The 20,388-nt window shown below is 34.3% G+C and overlaps 1 protein-coding gene across 1 annotated transcript; it reads right to left on the minus strand.

The window, feature by feature from the left end:
• Nucleotides 1-272: 272 nt before the first annotated feature.
• On the minus strand, nucleotides 273-8,231 carry LOC134233683 (uncharacterized). Its single transcript, XM_062715667.1, has one exon. It carries the CDS (start codon nucleotides 8,229-8,231, stop codon nucleotides 273-275), a length of 7,959 nt encoding a protein of 2,652 aa, XP_062571651.1.
• Between the last annotated feature and the right edge of the window lie 12,157 nt (nucleotides 8,232-20,388).

Genomic DNA, 20,388 nt, shown 5'->3' on the forward strand with positions numbered 1-20,388 from the left:
CTTCTCAGAGACATAACTCTTTATAAGTATTTAAACCATAAGAAAAAAGTACTGCTTTTTAATTCACAATTAAATAAAATACTGTAAAATGAAAATACACATAACGTTTATTTTTAATTGCTTCATTGTAGTCAATAAAAACATTATGAGGGAAGAAAATATAAAAATTTTCTATAAATTAAATTTTGTTATAACTCGTATAGCAAAACAATCTCTGACAAATACCTGTGAAAACTATAGTCAATTTTATTCATTTTTTCTGTAACAGAAAGCTATATCACTTCAACTTTGAGTGCTTCATGGTAACTGTAGTATGTTGGAATCATGGTAACTCGCACATCTACTTCTCTGCTATAAACATGATCTATCACTGTTCCACTTTCTGTTGTTATTTCTGTTACACACTGTTTAAACCCATTAATCTCTAATAATTGCTTAACAGAAGAGACAGCATTTCTGATATTTTGATTAAAATCACCCAAAATGACACAAGGTAAGCAAATTTTGTTCACAGCATTCACCAATCTACGCATCGTATTTAAAAAACTTTCAACCGTGTATGATGATGGTCTGTATAATGTAACAACCAATATACCGTTTGTTTTAAATGCTATATACTCAAGATTATCAACTGGAAGAAAGATCCTTTCGTACCGTAAATCTGTAGACGTTTTTCTATAAACAGATACTCCACCTTTAGCTTGACTTTGTATCATATTGCCAGGTGCATATGAATTTTTCCTGAGTTGGTGCTCTGAAGAAAAACAATCAATATCTATATTGGGTCTCAGTTCATTTTCTAACCATGTTTCAACTAAACAAATGATATCAATATCTTGATGCATAACTGTTATTTTAAGATCTTCCAAATGGTTTTGCAAACCTTCTATATTGTGATACAAGATACCGAGTTTCTTTTGAACGATCTCGTCAGTAACCGAAAGAAACTGCTCCATTGAAGTGAGGGACTCTTGAATAGTCGGATTTGAGTATATTGCATTCTCGTTGAAATCCTGGATCGTTAAACCTTCAAGAGATGTGACACGGCTTAATGCTACATAGGCTTGTCCAGGCTGGAATATTTTTCTCAATGATACTACAGCTTTGCTGACAGTCAACCCTTGCACTTTGTGAACAGAACAAGCCCAAGCAAGCTTTAACGGAAATTGTTTTCTTATTATGTTTCCGTTATTCACCATTTCTTCTACTCTTTCTATTATAACTTTAATCTTGTTGCCTATTTTCTTACCGCGTTTTTTCCCAATATCTTTATTGTCAAAACAAACCTCCACTAATTTTACTTCTGATTTTCCATTGCAACTTTCTTCTACTATCCTGGTCACAGTTCCAAATGCCCCATTTACTAAACCATCTGCAATATCGACATTATATACAAGCATGATACGTGCACCAACACATATTTGAAGTTCACTTGCCAGTCTAAACTGTTTTTTTTCAGAGTAAAGCGAATCTTGTTTACTTTTACCTTTTTGTCGATTGTCTTTGAAACAGTCTTCGGCTTTGATAACTGTTGGTTCTATTTCTTTGCTTAAGCATAGTGCAGATAAAGCATGTGCATTGAAGTTATTGACTTGAGCATTTGTAGCAAATATATGCAAAGCATCAACATTGTCATCCTTTTCTCTGTTTGAAAGCAGAGCTTTGTCTTCTTCACTTAGTTTCTCTTTCTTTTCTTTAATTCTACACCTGTTCAAAAGCTCAGCAAATTGTTTATCTTCCTTCTGTCTCATAATCTCATTTAGAGTGACAAGTTTGAAACAATCATTCCAAAGATCAAAATGGCAATCCCTCGTAAAAAGAGGTTTTCCTTTCACGGGTGGTAACTGATAGAAATCGCCAAAAGCCAACACGCTGACATTTCCAAATGGTGTAAAATCACCAGTCTGTTTGATTTGCCTTAGGCGGCCATGAATGTAAGTCAACATCTTTTTATCAACCATGGAGATTTCATCAATAATGAGTAATTTTAACTGTCCAAGTTTTGTTCTCAAGGTATTTAATTTATCATCACCAAGCGGTTGATATTCAAAGGGCAAAGCGCTATTTCCTGGGATAGCAAAGGCACTGTGAATGGTTGCTCCTCCTATATTGAATGCTGCCACACCTGTCGGTGCTGTTAATAATACCGAGACATCATCAGGATTTGTCAAATGTGGAGCAAAAAGTCTTGACAATTCGTAGTAAATACTTTTTATCAGATGACTCTTGCCTGTTCCAGCTCCTCCAGTAATGAAAACCTGTATCTGGGGTGTTTTTTGTCCGCTTATGGTTTTTAAACACCAATGTCTCATTTCCTGAAACAACTTTCGTTGAATTTCATTTAAAGATCTCATTATCCTTGTACCTTCTTCTTTTGAAATCAAACTTTGTGAAATTTCAATTGAATTTGAAGAGTTCTGTAATAAATCTGGTATTGGTACTTCCAATTCACTCCTGTTATTTTCGTTTTCCTCCTTTTCATCTATACATTCTAATCTATTTACTTCAGTTTCAGGACAAACCTGGGACCACGCATTTTCCTGGATTCCACAATTTTCTAGCATTTCTTGAGCCTTTTCCAACACGTCCACGTCTTTTTCAAAGCAACAGCGATTTCTTTCTACCACTTCCTTAACATCAGTAGAATTATAAAATTCCTCATACCCGTTTCTTGATTTCAATTCATCGGTTGATCTATGTGGAAAATACAACTGCAAAATACTGAAATAATATTTTTCAGGAAAAGCAGAAACTGAGAAACGAGGAAATCTAATAACAGCAGAGTCAGTCAAAGTTCTCTTCTGAATGTAGCCTAGGTCATTCTGTAGGGTATATATTGGGCTTCTCGGATTTTTCACATTTGACGCTTGTGATGAAGATAATACTCGGTATTCAGAACAGAATGTTGCTAAACACATGTTATGAAATCCTTCTGACATGGGTCTTGCTCTATATTTTTCAGTTAAACTTGACATCCAAATGTCCTCATCTGCTTCTGATTTCTTATCCAAGACTTTCAATGGTAGACTCATACGAATTGGATTCTCTCCTATAGGTATGAACTGAACTTTTCGTGAACAGCCTTTTAGTTGTAAATTACAAACTCTGAAAGCGGCTTCTTGAGCACTGACTTCTCTGTGATGCAAATATGCCGTTCCCAGTTTCTTCATTGCAGACTTTGCGTCAAGATTTCCTTCTCTAGCTTCCCGCTGTGTGCAATCTAAGATCTGACTCATTTCTCTTTCTGCTTTAGAAATATATGAGACTATGTAAACAACACATGCGTAAGCATCTGTAATATACTGAATGTCCATGTTTGCATTCCAGCAGGAAAGTAAATGACGGTTGTACTGATTGATCCATGCTTCATTAGGATTTCTTTTCAATACAACAGATTTCGTGTTTGTCAAAATGTTGTTAGCCTCTTCATATTCTTTCTGAGAAATATTTAATAGTTTGAATAGTTCTTTCGTAGACATTTCTTTTGAATCATTTCCTCTCATGAAATTCCAAATTTTTGATAACAACTCCTTTGAAGTATCCTTTCGTTTTGCTTCTTTCACATTGTGAATCATAACTTCATTGTATTCTTTTTCAGTCATACAAATATCCACAGTTTTGATATTTTCTTGTTGTGGATTACATATAAAAGTATTTTCTGAAGGTGGTCTTGGAAAATTGAATCTACACTCTTTGGAACCTTTTTTACAAGATTTTGAATGTGAATTGCTGTGTTTTTGAACGCTGTTAACAATCTCAAATAATGTTTCGTCTTCAGAAGGAATCTCGCAGGTAACATAAGCGTCTATAAATTCTGCAACATCGGAATCGGTATCCTTGTGTAAGTGTGGCGCATTTTCAATCCAAAACAGACAGTGAGTATGAGGTGACCCTCTTTGTTGAAATTCTACTCGGTAAAAATAATCTTTTACTTTTCCTATTGGATTAGAGTTTGATAATATCACTTTCTTTAAGAAGGTCTGAAAACGGTAATCAAACATCCGGGATACAGTGATTGGATTCTTTTTGAGAATTGCCCATTTTTCGGACAAAGTCAGGTCATCAACATTTCTTTCGTCATTTTGTTGTTTAAGAATAGCTTCAAAAGTTTCGGACCATCTCATTTCAGCAGCAGAAAAGGAACAAAACCATGTTGGAAGACCGAGTTGCCTTATCATTGCAAAAAGATCCTTTTGAGCAGATTGCCAGTAAGGTGGAGTCCCTCGTATTGGTTTCAGAAATTTGTATCCTTCATCTGACTTAATAATTTGTTGCAATGACTCTCTATTTTTTATTGATCGTAATGTTATTTTTTCTCCATTAAACCCTTTCTCGGGAGTTTTTCGCAAAGCTATTGAAACATTTGATATGACCTGTTGAAGTTCAGTCAAGTACTGAGAAAAGAAAATGAAATCAGTGTCATTAGCAAATCTAGAGTCAACGTTCATTAATTTGTTCAACAAAAATCTGGATAATGTCAAATAAACATCTCTTTCTTCTCCGAATACATTTTTTCCAGTAGGGAAATAGTATGGAAAACACTTTGCTTCTATACCTTTCTCAGACAAAATACTTATTGGGTTATTTCTTTCGCAAGGTGCCATACAAAATATCTGATCAAAATACTGGTCTAGGATTTCTTGTCCTATATCAACCGGCTGGAGACAAGTATCAAGCGGCATTTGGTGGTTCAACTCATCATCAATTGTTTCACGTATTTCACTTTCCTGTAACTTTTGATCAATACCATCTTTCATTTCAACATTTGAATGTTCATTTGTATTTTCACTCGCTTCATCCATTGTTTCACTTTTTCCTCTTTCAAGTGCGTGTTGCTCATGGGTATTTTTTGTCTCCGTGTTTGAAAATTCAATAGAATTTTCCCAAGATTCATCAAACTTGAGATCTTTATAAAACTCATTCGATTTGCACAAATATTCAATGGCACTTCTAACTTTTTGAGTGTTTACAAATTTAAAATCGAAATGGCCTTTGTAAGAAAGTTTTCTTTTCAACTTGACTTGAATTAACTGATTTTCATTTTCAGGCCGAGGTAGAGATTCTATTGTTTCCGAAACATTACTAGGTACACAAACAACAGGACCTTGAACACCAAACTGTCCTCCTTTAGGTAAAGCCATCATTTTTGTGAATGGTATTATGCGCGCAATTAAATGTCTTTCTACAGAATTTAATTCCTGCAAAACATTTGGTACCTGTTCATTTTCCATTTTATTTGCAAAGCATTCTCCCGGCATAGAACCAGATAACAGTTTCCTGTGGCAAGTATAACATACCCAGAGCTTGCACCGACTAGAACAAACGTGTGAATCTTTCTCTAAGCATTCTTGTAAATACCTTCTGGATACATATGCTGATCCATAGCCGATTCCATCAGAGGTTGTGTTTTTGTTATATACTTCTGGCTCGCAGATTAGAACTTGTTTCCTAAATAATAATTTAAAGCACACTGAACAGACATGATCAGGATACGATTTCATTTCATCTTGAAAATGTTTGTTGACAATCGTCCAGTTTTCACGACTTTCCTCAAGTTTTCTCAGTTTTGCATAAACAGCATTTTTGACAAATTCACGGTGTGCTTTGTTCGTTTTGTATTTAGAAATCGAAGCCGATTTAACTTTTGCTTTGTGAATGTCATTTTTGCGGTATTTTTGCACAGAAGCTTCTTTTACTTTGGCTTTAAAACCTTCATTGGTATTGTACTTTCTTTTTGATGCCCTTTTAACGTTTTCCTTGTATTGAAGATCTACGTTATATTTCATTCTCGAGTACAATTTGACACTATTTCTGAATTGTTCATTCTTTTGGTATTTTAATTTTAATGAAGCCGTTTTCTGCATTCTGTAAGTTTCATTTTCCGAGTATTTCTTTTTCATGAAAATGCTCATCCTATTATTTCTTTTATCATCTACATTGACACATGTGTCCTTTTGCATTTTTGAAGTCTTCATTTTTTTCTTTCGATAACGATTAAAGGTTTCCCTACTCATCTTTCTCTTACGTTTTGGAGCATTTATAGTACTTTTTTCGGCAAATATGATTCGACTTTCCCCTTTAGTAGATGTGACCCCGGTATTCATTACTTCATCTTTTAAGTTTTCATTTCCTTCAACCATTTCCTCAACATTACAGTGAATAATTTTTACTCCTGTGACCTCAAATTGTTCATGGTCTCCTGCATTCATTGAATATGCTAACTGTTCGCAATGTAATCTCAGTTCATCAATGGTATTTAACCTTAAACAAAGACTACTCCCAAAAGCTGAAACTTGACCATTTCTATCTCTTGAATGAGGATCAAAAACATGAAAGCAACTTCTCTCTTTAATGATTACATATGTGTTACCCTTGAAAGTAATAAATGCACCATCTGACTCTGGTAAACTTGCCCTTAATGCTTCAGGAAAAGTGTGAGAGTGAAACTCCAAATCATTATCATAATTAGAGTTTAAGAGACCATAAAATGACTCCCCAAATTCAAAGTTGTACATTTTATTAAAACACTCCAATTCTCTAGGAATTTCTGAAATCAAAACATAATCATTGTGCATTGTAGAACTACTTGTTAAACATTCATACAATTCATTTCCTGTATCTAAAATAATATCCATATCATCAACAGTCCAGTCATTCACAGGCTTACATTTACTATACATAATTGATGATAAACTGTTCATAACACATTGTTTTCCAGCAGAATGACCAAATTTTGGATGACCTTGGTGAATATTTCCTTGCAAGATACGTCTCTCAAAATGAGGTAAACTGGTATTATGATCCATCATATCTTGGTGTTCCTTCTTGTCCACTTGTTCAGCAACATTAATGTGGATAATATCATCCATTTTAGTCTCTGACTGGTGTTCACTCTCTTCCTCCAACAAATTTATTTCTGAACAATTCTGTGTCTCAGATTTTTCATCAAGCTTTTCTTCTACATCCAAAACAACTTCATAATGAGCTCTGTAACAGTGTTTTAAATATATTGCTTCTTGTTCAACATCTACTTTTTGGTTCACTTGTTTTCCAGTATACTTAGTCCAATTTGCATTCCTATCATCAAAAATGTAAATGTCTGTCTGCAAAAGATGCGCTGCAGCAATAATTTCAACTTCTGTTGCCCAGGTTCCATTCTTCAACATACCTTTTTTCAAGAGATAATCACAAACCGAATTATATCCTGACCTTAAGAAGCTTTGAAACAAGACTTCATTCTCTAGTAGGTGATTTACAATTCTGTTCCTCATAGTGAAATGTTTGGACTCTTCTTCATATATGACATCAGATAGTGCTCTAAAGAAACAATTTCCATCACCTATTATACTTCTAGTTTGAGACGGAACTCCCAGTCTTTTTTGAAAAGAAAATGATTCTTCTCCCGAAGTCTCTGGCGCTTCATTGTGAATTCGCTTCATTACCCTTATTTTGGAATTGTGAGATAATGGATGGAAAACCAAGTCAGTCATTTCAACATTAAGCAATTGTACACACAATTCTGTTTCTTTCATGCTTTGTTGTTTGTTTTCATGCTTTTTCAAAGATTCATCAGTCTTGGTTTTTGGTTTTTCCTTCAAGATATCAATTAATCTGACTTCCCATTTTCCGTAATCAGGATCTGATAGTTGCTGAAGTCTCCTTTCTATCTGCAACTGAATATCAGGTGTAATTGCATGTTCTTTTTTCAAGATAGATGTAATCCCTTTCATTTCAGAAGTATAATTTTTCTTGTTAATTCTCTTGGATTTTGATACTCTTTTTCGTTTCTTTACTTTTCTTTTCTTATTGCTGTTTGCTTTTTGCTCAGTTTCACTCTTCAGCTTCCTTTCAGTTTCGAATTTTTTTTTCGTATTCGGTTCAGATGTAATATTCTGTTCAGTTTCTTGTTTCATTTCAGTTTCAGTGTTCAGTTCAATTTTAGCATTCAGTTCAGTTTCAGTATTCAGTATTGTTTTCAGTTCAGTTTCAGTGTTCAGTTCAGTTTCAGTATTCAGTATTGTTTTCAGTTCAGTTTCAGTGTTCAGTTCAGTTTCAGTTTTCAGTATTGTTTTCAGTTCAGTTTCAGTGTTCAGTTCAGTTTCAGTGTTTAGTTCAGTTTCAGTATTCAGTATAGTTTCAGTGCTCAGTTTTGTTTCAGTTTTCAGTTCAGTTTTCAGTATAGTTTCAGTATTCAGTTTTGTTTCAGTTTTCAGTTCAGTTTCAGTTTTCATGGTTTTGTCAAGGTTTTTTAAAGAGGCCTTGACGGGCCACATCGCTCACTTAAGAAACTTTGGCCATACTGTTCTTTACCAGATTTCCCCTTGTAATATACTCAGAGACTTTAAAAACACCTTTATACGAAAATGCCTTTTAAAACCCATTAGCAAATTTGACTATCTAATATTTTGCCAATGTATTGTGTTTTAATCACTTTAGCATGTATCCATATCATCAATAAAGGAAATCACTCATCTGTTACTCAGACCGTCTCACCTGTACTCACTTCACTTAAAGCCAATCGCTAAATGAATAAATCAAACAAGAGGCCCATGGGCCACATCGCTCACTTAAGAAACTTTGGCCATACTGTTCTTTACCAGATTTCCCCTTGTAATATACTCAGAGACTTTAAAAATACCTTTATACGAAAATGCCTTTTAAAACCCATTAGCAAATTTGACGATCTAATATTTTGCCAATGTATTGTGTTTTAATCACTTTAGCATGTATCCATATCATCAATAAAGGAAATCACTCATCTGTTACTCAGACCGTCTCACCTGTACTCACTTCACTTAAAGCCAGTCACGTTGTTTGCAAGTAATTTTTTCTTTCATCTCTAATCACATATACATGCAACTTACATCGTTTCAGTTAGAATATCAAGAGTTGACGTAATTCCAACTGTTGACTAAAAATGTCTATGCTGTCTGAGCAACAAAGGTATGCAATTCTTGGTCTTGTTGACACTGGGTTAAACCATGTGTCATAGCACGATGCTTCACATCGTCGGGAAACCCACAGTCGGTTTTCGCTTCTCTTACCTAAGATAAGGTAAGAGAAGCGAGACCGACCGTGGGTTTCTGACGCTGGATGCTTCAATGTTCACCAATCCACAATAACAAGATTGCTGAGGAAGTATTGGGCCACAGGAAGTGTCCAGGACTGTCCCTGAAGTGGCCAGCAATGTGTATAAATGAGATGTCAAGATGTCTCTATTAGGAAAGTCATCTGCACAACTGGTTCTTTACGTCTGTTTCAATGTTCAAAAAGTTACAGAGTGTCATGGGAGACATATCATCCCAGAACTGTGATACAAGGATTGAAAGAACATGGAATATTGTGTTGACATCCATTGAAAGGTAATGTCCTTACTCTACGTCATTGACAATTCTGCATCGGAAATGCTTGCCAATTGTTGGCCTGGCATGATGTAGTGTTCAGCGATAAATCAAAATTCATCTTATCAACAGATTTACCAGCGATGTCATAAACGTTTGGATCAAGGTCATGACAAACCCTTGGGTCATAGGCAATCTTCGCATGAAATGAGAACCTACCAAGTTTATCCATAAAAAAGATATGGGCCGGACATGAATTATGAAATATTACTTCCAGTGACCTTGAAGTTCCGTAAATGACCTTGGGTCAAGGTCTTGACACACCCTTAGGTCATGGGCAATCTTTGTGTGGAGTAGTAGATTCTAGTGTCCTTTGGTAAGAAAGATATGGACCAGACATGTTTGCACAGACGGACAGACAGCTAGACAGACAGACGGATGGATAGACGGACAAGGTGATTCCTATATACCCCCCCAAACTTTGTTTGTGGGGGATGTAACTACAGGTAGTTCATAAATAAATTCCCTGATGATTATTCACATTGTTTAAGTTACATACGGAAACAAGAGGCCCATGGGCCACATCGCTCACCTGAGAAGCTTTGACCATTCTGTTCTTTACCAGATTTTCCCCTTGTTATACATAATGCATACCCACCCTACCCCACTGATCATAAGTTAGACATTTTGAAATCTACACTACCCCATGATCCTTCCATGGGCACATATGTTTCAGCTTTTTTGGCCCAGTGGTTCCCAAGAAGAAGATTTTCAAAGATTTTTCCTATATATTTCTATATAAAACTTTGATTCCCCATTGTGGCCCCGCCCTTCCCCCGGGGGTCATTATTTGAACAATTTAGAATCTACATTATACCAGGATGCTTCCACATAAGTTTCAGCTTTTCTGGCCCAGTGGTTCTTGAGAAGAAGATTTTCAAAGATTTTTCCTATATATTTCTATATAAAACTTTGATTCCCCATTGTGGCCCCGCCCTTCCCCCGGGGGTCATGATTTGAACAATTTAGAATCTACACTACACCAGGATGCTTCCACATAAGATTCAGCTTTTCTGACCCAGTGGTTCTTGAGAAGAAGATTTTCAAAGATTTTTCCTATATATTTCTATATAAAACTTTGATTCCCTATAATGGCCCCGCCCTTCCCCCGGGGGTCATGATTCCTACAATTTAGAATTTACAATACCCCAGAATGCTTCTACATAAGTTTCACTTTTTCTGGCCCAGTGGTTCTTGAGAAGAAGATTTTCAAAGATTTTTCCTATATATTACTATATAAAACTTTGATTCCCCATTGTGGCCCCGCCCTTCCCCCGGGGGTCATGATTTGAACAATTTAGAATCTACACTACACCAGGATGCTTTCACATAAGTTTAAGCTTTTCTGGCCCAGTTATAACCGAGTTTACGCATATTCAACATCACATAGACACTTTCAAATGAAAACTGTTCCATCAATCAACCGTTTACATGATTCTTTCCTATTCTGTTTATTACTCAAACATAGAAACACCTTAATCTGAATATATAGAAGGAAAATAAAATTATGATCCGCATCAGTTGAAAAACTTCTTCGGACCACAGCCATTTTCCTGAGTCAGCAAGCTAATGCCAAACAAAGCTAATTTTATTTTAGGCCTCATTTTTACAGTCAACTCAAACAAATCTAATCCAATGTACAGATGTTGATTTCTATTTTCTATTGCTAATGATTTGGATAATTTAGTCCAGGGATGTTTTACCACGTTATTCATATTATTATTAATTTAAAAAAAAAAATACCAACTCTTGATTTTTTGGCATATAACAGGAAACAAACATAATTTTTTTTTAGACCTAAGAGCAAAACTTTGCCATTATAATCTTTTGGGAGTCTGGGGGTGTCATTTAGTGAATGCAGGTGGTTACATTCAGATTCTGTGTTCCCCCCTTTGGTTTTGAAATTCCTTGTTCCCGCATGGTTTGACCCTCGTGGTTTTGTCCCAAAGATAATTGATTAACAATTTTAATAGTTTAACTTTTCTTTGGTATAGTTCAAATTATTCAGATATTTAACTGACCATATCTGTTTAAAATTAAAGATAGTGCTAATTATGATGTTTATTTAACTTGTTCGGAGTAATGTACTCTGTTTTTAAGTTTACATTTGTAAATTATCCCACAAAGAGCTGAATAGATCTTACAAAAAACTGTTCATTCAATTATAAATCATTTATTTCAAATGAAATTAATTACACCTTTGTTCTTTACTTTTGATGACTTCAATGTTGACTTTAATACTCATACAGAAACAACCCAATATTGACACGTATCCCTCCCTGAAGCAATAGGTAACTGATATACATCTACCGAATATCCATGTGTATACCTTATAGTGTGTACCCCTCTATTTACCCATAAGGAGGTCGAAAACCACTTGGATTGAACACAGAATTGAAACGGAACCACTTGACACCTCATTTAGTGAGGTCAGTGTCCACAGTATATTAATGCCCTGTTCACATGGAGAATTTAATTTGCAGTAAATTATTGCGATGTAAACTAATGTGAATCAAATTAATGTGAATTAAATTGTGTACACACGACAGCTAAAGTGAAATATTTACATTTGAATTATTCTTTCTTAGATGAACCTACTGAAGAGAAAATGTGATCAATTCTGTATTAACTTTATTTGTGGGTCAGAGGTCATAGGATATTCTCAGTAAGGATCATTGTTCTTACATTATAAACACAGAATTCTTGAACTGGACTGCTGAACATCAGTGTAAATATTCAAATGTTGGAGCGACACGAACTTTCAAACCACACAAATTCTAGACCTCCTAGGTCATTGCTAGTCACAACATAGCTTTACGGCGGCCTCTTCATGTAATAAATGCAGTTTTATTCATAAATTGTCTCAAATGTAAAAATCAGTAATAACAACAATGTTGAAAAGGTCACTGGGAAATGAACTTTAAGTTGGTACGTGATCAAATCTACTGACAAGCTCTTCGAGCTTCACAGGATTTAATCACTTGACCAACTAAAAGTTCAATTCCCAGGGAACTTTAACATATTGTTGTTTATTTCTTAAGTAAACTAATGCAAATTAAAATTTTATTTCTACAAAAAGGCTATTCAGTAGGGATATTACATGTATGACGTCATTTGTAATTCACGTCATGTATGCAGAGCCATCCATTTGATATAGACAACTTTCACATTTACAAAAGTTATTCCCCTTTTCGGGGTCAATCAGGGGTCAACCGGCGTAAGACGCTCTTTTCCCTCTATAACCTTACCAACTTAATGGGTCAGTATCCTAGAAATAAAATCTTTTTGAATATGCTCATTATGTTTTTCATGTTGCCCCATACTCTGGCAATACAGGTACGTATTGAAATTGTCATATAAGGTTTGAAATTTAAAAATATTAACAGGTAACTTACAAAGGACAAAGTGCGAAAAATGAGCATTACGCCGACAACGGGAGATAACTCTTAGGAATGTGAAATTCATCTATAAGAATCATAGTGGTTACAAGTATACATTTAGTGATTAACACACTTTTCCTTGATTTTTGACCCAAATATAGCACAGATACCTAAATCTAACCACCATCATGTGTCCTGTATTATAATGAGAAGTTATTAATGTGCAGTAAATTAATCCGAATAAAACTAATTTGCATTAAATTCTCCTTGTGAATGCTATTGAAAGCTAATTTGCAGTAAACATATGTTTACTTCATATTAAACTCTTCCAGTGAACAAGGCATTAGTTTGTTTTTGTAATTTATATTGTTTAAAAACATCCATTTCAAGTGAAGTCGAGTAAATTATATTGATAATATTGTTATATACCGGTAAATATAATATAACAGAATAACACGAGCTTGATAATAAGCTCTTTAATCAACTTTAACAAATAAACATAAAGCTGCAGCACAGGGGTATCTTATCCACTCTGTTCTCTACTCTACATATAAAAATACACAAGGGAAGAATCAAAAATAGCACACGATTTTTTAAAAAAAGTCAAAAAACAACTTACTTGAGAAAAGTCACACAAATCCTGAAAGGAACTCGCGCAAATAATGTTAGTACTTATCCAGGCTAAAATATTCCAAATATATCCATCGAAAATAGCTTTTATCCAACTAAAACCCCAGCTTTCTGCACAGTGTGAAACTCTTCGCCCAAGAAATAGATAACTCACCGGATCCCCACAATAGGGTAGTACCCGAAGTCTTCCAATGGCACTCGGAAGGCCTCGGGTACTACCCTATTGTCATCCAGTGAGTTATCTTTGTGTATTTTTATATGTGAAGTAGAGAACAGAGTGGATAAGATGCCCCTGTGGCTACAGTGTAAAACTTAGCAGGAAAAACATATATTCTGATTTCTGAAAAATACTTACAACTTTTGATCTATACTGGACACAGCAAACAATATTCTTCTAATGAGATGAACCAAATATGCACAGATGCAACTACAGCAAACGACTCTTACTTATCAAACCAAATGTGCAGCTCTGACTACAAAGTAACCTCAAGGTTTCCTAAAAAGCAAATATATATGCGACACGTTACATGTAAGTTATTTGTAGTTGTAACTGAAGTCAGAACAGCTACATACAGCTGACATTGGCTCAATAGCTGCACCTGTAGACTCGTTGTACAGTACACGTTTCGCATGTTTTGAAAACCATCAGATTTACACAATATCTATACTTACAACTATTCTACGCTCAGCAAATATTCTGAAGTGTCAGATGAAGCCTGAAATCAGTGCCTTTGCTTGCAAATAGTAAAGATTATAACCACGTTTCCTCAAGCACGAGAAATGAATTGAATATTTGTAACTTCGATCCCGAGGAAAATTCATGTGGTCATAGACATTGCACGGACCTGTATGTTTTATGTGGAATACTTAAAAAAATCATTTATACATCATACATTAACCCACATCAATTTATCATATGTAAATGACAAAAGAATAAAAAAAATATATGCATGTACAAGTTTGTAAGTAGCGTAGCGGTGCAGCTGAGGAGATGAGATGACAGCTCAAATATTATATATCTATCTTATAATCATAATAATTGAACTTTTAATGCATGAAAACAGATTAAAATTTGAATGAGAAATGAAAATTTTCAAGGAAAGGGCTTCTTTTTTTTTTAATTATGACCCCCGAAAGATTTCATTATTTTTCATACATCTAATTTTCAGATACTAATCATGTTACTCGACCAGTACAGTAATTATGGGATGCTTGATAGAGGAATAAGGAGTTTTAAAATATTAAGCTTATTTTTTTGCAATTTGAGTAAGAATTGATTTGGAAAAATTAGTCCAGAATCGAGCGCACTTTTTTGTGCGCATTGAATGTAAATTTATTCAATGGGTGGCACTGTAGCTCTCCGGTCTGTCAATATAATTATATTTTTCCGAGGGGCTACTGTTTTGCAGCTTTGTACGAAGCGCGTTACGTTGGACCAAATTATTTTGCAAACCAAAATGGCAGCATAAAAAGGCGAAATTTTCGATGATTTCAGTCAATTTCAGGACCAGGAAGGCTATTAAACAATTATATAAGGAATTTTTTGTTGTGCAAACACTTATACAGGATATTTTACACACACACGCAGTCAGTAACATATTGAAAATGAAAGGACAGTTTTAAAAACATTGAGGATAATTCAAGAAACACGCACATTTTTTTTTCAATGGATGGCACTGTAGCTCTCTGGTGTGTCCAAAAAAAAAAAATCGGAGTGCTTCCTGAATATGGGATGTACTACCTAAAATTTTACAATATGATGTTCATCTTTTGAGGACCGTTCACGGTAGCCTAGTGGTAGAGCGTTCGCTTCGTGATCGGGAGGTCCGGGTTCGATTATCGTTCCCGGCGCCGCGTCAAACCTAAGACGTAAAAACAGGTAGACGTAGTGACTGTTCCTTCGCCAAGCGCTCGGCATCGGAAGTGAAAGTCACGGGTCATTCGGATATGACCTTAAAAACGTAGGTCCCGTGTCACGGTAGATGCTGGCACGATAAAGAACCCTCACTGCTCAAAGGCCCTGAGTGCCGAGTATAGGTCTAAATTTGAAGCCCTTCACCGGCATACGGTGACGTCTCCATATGAGTGAAAAATTCTCAAGAGGGACGTTAAACAATATACAATCATCTTTTGAGAAACCATAGCATATAGTGATTTTTCTATATAGACAATATGCTTTGGGGGTTTTAACATTATAAAGAAAGTCAATGAATCATAAATCCAAAAGATTTTTAAAGATCATTTTTTCGGAGATTGCACTGAACAATTGTGCTCCAAATTACTTGTCCGAGCTTCTCAAAATATACTCTCCTTCCAGGTCCTTGCTTTCAAAGTGTTCTTTTCTTTTGGATGTTCCTAAAGTTAGAACTGTTACGTACGGCAGTCGTCGATTTGACTACGCCGCCGCCTTACTATGGAACTCTCTTCCTCTGTGTCTTAAAAATTCCAAATCTGTTTCCGCTTTTAAAAAAGGACTTAAAACTCACCTCTTTGAACGAGCTTACGAGGGAATGTAAATATTGTTTTTATAGTGATATATATACCTAATGTAAAAGGACACTGAACTGATCTTAAAGTTTTTAATATTTTTTATTTCGTGCTCTACTGATCGAGTACAGGTTCCTTTAATATTTATTTTTTTTAAATGTTTCATTAGTTGTAAATTTATTAAAGTGACTCCCACGCAACGTAATATTTTATGGTCTTTTAGTACACATAAAGTCTTTTAGATATCATATTTTTATGCACAACTATGTATTATGTATTTTTTAAAGTAATTTGTTCGCCATTTTGTAAGCTTATATCTATTTTAATGTGAAGCGCACTAGAGTGTCATTATTATAATGCGCTATAGAAATTATTGTATTGTATTGTAAAGAATTGATCTGCATGTACAAAGAGAGATAATTCTTGCATGATAAAAACCGAAAAGATGAAAATTTCAATCATCTGAAACTCCAATAAAGGGTGAAAAGGTGATCCCACGGCCCATAATTTTTAGACTGCACATTTTATGCTGATTCAAATGTGAAAACTGTTAAAAAAATTCACCGAGAAATAAAAAAAAAAAATTACGGGAAAAGGTCTGTTTTCAACGTTGACTTAAAAATCCCTTTTTTTCGTGAATATCATCTTCATCTCTTACTGAAGTCGGGACAATATCATTGTCATTCTATGCTTGAAATTTCACACAAAAAAATCTGGTTTATTTTTGAAGAAAACATGCATATGCTTGTCACAAAGAACGTGGGCGCTTTTGATGGGCATTCAGCAGGAATCTGGGCGTACTTGAAAAGGGTGAAAATTTTATCGACATGTCACATGAAATTTTAACATTTTTTTTATTTATCGGGTTCCTGTGCAACAGGAAAGGAAAATATTTTCCTGAAATTGAGCTCTGATCAGCTTAAAAATAACTTGAAAATTGGCCAGATCAGACATTTGGTACAAAAAGGTACATTTTAGACACATTTTTCTAAAAATTTTCTATCTCTGGGTCTTCTCTCCATGATTTTGAAACGTTATTCGTGTGTATTTAAATTCAAAGAAATGAATACACTTTTTTAAAAAATGGAGAAAGACCCAGAAACCACGAAAAATTAACTTTTCCCAAAAAAAATCCAAATGTGTGAATGTGGTGCTTCTTTGTCCTTTTAAAATTATCGGTTTACGTGTAGCGGTGATAGCTGAGTAAGTTGGATTACCTGTTCACTGCACTCGAAGCGAAAAGTTTTTGGTTCAAGCCTGGCATGGGGCGTTTTTTTTTTTATGCAAACAATAATTTATTTTGTGAGTTTTATTTTATGTACTTATGTATTAAAATTTTGAATTAGATAAATTTTGGTTCAATTTGGTCCTCGAGCGAAATCAATTCAGAATCTAATCTTCTATTCTAAAATTTACATGTATCATACGTCTATGCATTAAATATTTTAGGTGTTTATTTTTTGTGAAACAATACCATGTTATAGTACCCCATAGGAAAATCGGACATAAATGCTAACATTTCACAATGTATTTCAAACTAAATGAAAAAAAAAAAACCAATGGACGTGCTTGAAAATCTGACCAGCTATGTTCAACCAACCAAAACATGGACATTTAAACCATAAATGTTTCTTACCAATGATTCCTGCAATTATTTCAAATTGAACATAGAAATCTCCATAGGCAATATTAAGGAGCACACAAAACCGGAAGTACTCTTCATATGCGTACCAAAATTGAAACATAGTGAGCATATTAGACTTCAAACAGGTGGGCAAAGGGAGATAACTCTTGGCACAATTATTTTTAAAAGACTTAAAAATGCAATATTTCAGGTCTCTAAAACTTCTACAAGGGGTCAAAAAGTGACCCCACGGACAATGATTTTCAGACTGTCAAATCTCAAAACTATTTTTGTTTATAGAGAAATAAAAAAGTTAGAGACAAAAGGCTGTTTTCTGTACTGACCCCTAAAATTCCTTTTATTTTAGGGATATTTATTTCTCTGGCCTAAACACCTTGAGAAAATTCTAGAGGCAATATTTCTGTGAAATATCACAAAAATCGTTTCCTTCCTGTTTGAGATAATGGAACAAGCGTGATTTCAAACTTATCATAGAAATTTCAAAAGACAATTTTAAGGGACTCATAAAACCGGAAGTACTCTTTATATGCATACAAAAATCAAAACATAGAGAGCATATTAAACGCTTAACAGGTTGGCAAAAGAAGATGACTCTTGCACAATTATTTTGTAAAAGACTTTAAAATGCAATATATTAGGTCTCTTAAACTCCTATAAGGGGTCAAAAAGTGACCCCACGGCTAATATTTTTTAAACTGTCTTTTTCATGCTTAAGTCAAATCCGAAAACTTTTTGAAAATTCATAGAGAAATAAAAAAGTTACAGAGAAAAAGCTGTTTCCTGTACCGACCCCTAAAATTCCATTTATTTTAGGAATATTTATTTCCATGGCCTAACTACCTTAAGCAAATGCTTGATTCAATATTCCTGAGAAATATCACAAAAATTGCTTCCTTCCATTTTGAGATAATGGAACAAACGTGATTTCAAATTTAAGGAGGCTGGTGGGTCAATAATTTAATCCCAAATTAACCACCAGATTTAATTAATTTTTTTTTTAGATTCGGTATATTTAGCTGTCAACTATCATTTGGCAAAGAAAAAATTCATATATTTTAATTTTAAAATTTTACCATTTTGTATATCTTTATATGGAGCTCTCCTTTAAAGGAGATTGAAAAAGTATAAAAATGGCTGCCACCCCCTAGCCTCGTTAAAATATAAATCTCAATCGGAAATTTTAAGCGACTCCTAAAACCGGAAGTACTCGTCATATGCATATTAAAATTGAAACATAGAGAGCATATAAGACTCAAAACAGGTTGACAAAGTGAGACAACTCTTGCACAAATATTTTTAAAAGACCTAAAAATGCAATATTTCAGTTCTCTTAAAGTCCCGAAAAAGGGGTCAAAAAGTGACCCCACGGCAAATATTTTTTAAACTGTCCTTTTCATGCTTGAGTCAAATCTGGAAACTATTTGAAATTCATAAAGAAATAAAAAAGTTACAGAGAAAAAGCTGTTTTCTATACTGACCCCCTAAAATTCCTTTTATTTTAGGGATGTTTACTTCCATGGCCTAATTACCTTGAAAAAATGTTAGAGTCAATATTTCTGTGAAATATCACAAAAATTGCTTCCTTCCATTTTCAAATAATGGAACAAATGTGATTTCAAATTTAACATAGAAATTTCCATAGGCAATTTTGAGCGGCTCATAAAACCGGAAGTTCTCTTCAGATGCATACCAAAATTGAAACATGGATAGCATATAACGTTCCAAACAGGTGGGCAAAGGGAGATAACTCTTGCACAAATATTTTCTACAAGACTTAAAAATGCAATATTTCAGGTCTCTAAAACTCCTATAAGGGGTCATAAAGTGACCCCACGGCAAATATTTTTTAAACTGTCCTTTTCAAGCTTGAGTCAAATATGAAAACTATTTGAAAATTCATAAAGAAATAAAAAAGTTACAGAGAAAAAGCTGTTTTCTGTACTGACCCCTAAAATTCCTTTTATTTTAGGGATATCTATTTCCGTGGCCTGACTACCTTGAGAAAATGCAACAGTCAATATTCCTGAGAAATATCACAAAAATTGCTTCCTTCCCCTTTGAGATAATGGAACAAACGTGATTTCAAATTTAACATAGAAATCTCCATAGACAATTTCTAAGGGACTCATAAAACCGGAAGTACTCTTCATATACATATAAAAATTAAAACATAGGGGGTATATTAGACCCCAATCAGGTTGACAAAGAGAAATAACTCTTACATCATTTTTGAAGAAAAAAAACTTTAAAATACAATATTTCAGGTCTCTTAAACTCCTATAAGTGGTCAAAAAGTGACCCCACGGACCAAAATTTTTAGATTGTTCTCTTTATGCTAAAGTCAAATCTGAAAACTGTTTGAAAATTCATTAAGAAATAAAAAAGTTACAAGGAAAGGTCTGTTTTAAAGGATGACCCCTTGAAATCCCTTATTTTCCTGAATTATAATTTTATTTTCTTTTAAGTTCGGGGAAATATCAGAGTCATTCTGTATTTAAAATATTACCAGAAAATCTTGATGATTTAAACAGAAAATGGCCCACAACTTATTTCAATTAAACATAGAAACTCCCATAGACTATTTTCAAAGACCCTTAAAACCGGACGTTCCGCTCTAATCAATATGAAACTTACAGGATATGTTGTACTAGTTAGAACTAATATATTTCCATGCTCAAAATAATTTCCTGAACGTTATTGTGACTTTCAAAAAATTCATCCCCCCTTCTTCAATGTTTGAAGTCAAATATCTCGAAAAGTATCTGTGGTCAAAAATCGCCTACGCGCAGTTTTTTATTGAATAAGGTCTCTACAATCCATATCTAAAATTTGAGAGTCTATTCAC

Source organism: Saccostrea cucullata, unplaced genomic scaffold, assembly GCF_032062105.1.
Source record: "Saccostrea cucullata isolate Sc308-1 unplaced genomic scaffold, CSIRO_AGI_Scuc_v1 ctg3905, whole genome shotgun sequence".
Lineage (NCBI taxonomy): Eukaryota > Metazoa > Mollusca > Bivalvia > Ostreida > Ostreidae > Saccostrea > Saccostrea cuccullata.

Excerpts from the sequence above, each read along its gene's own strand:
- LOC134233683 (XM_062715667.1), bottom strand. The coding sequence starts at position 8,231 with ATGAAAACTGAAACTGAACTGAAAACTGAAACAAAACTGAATACTGAA.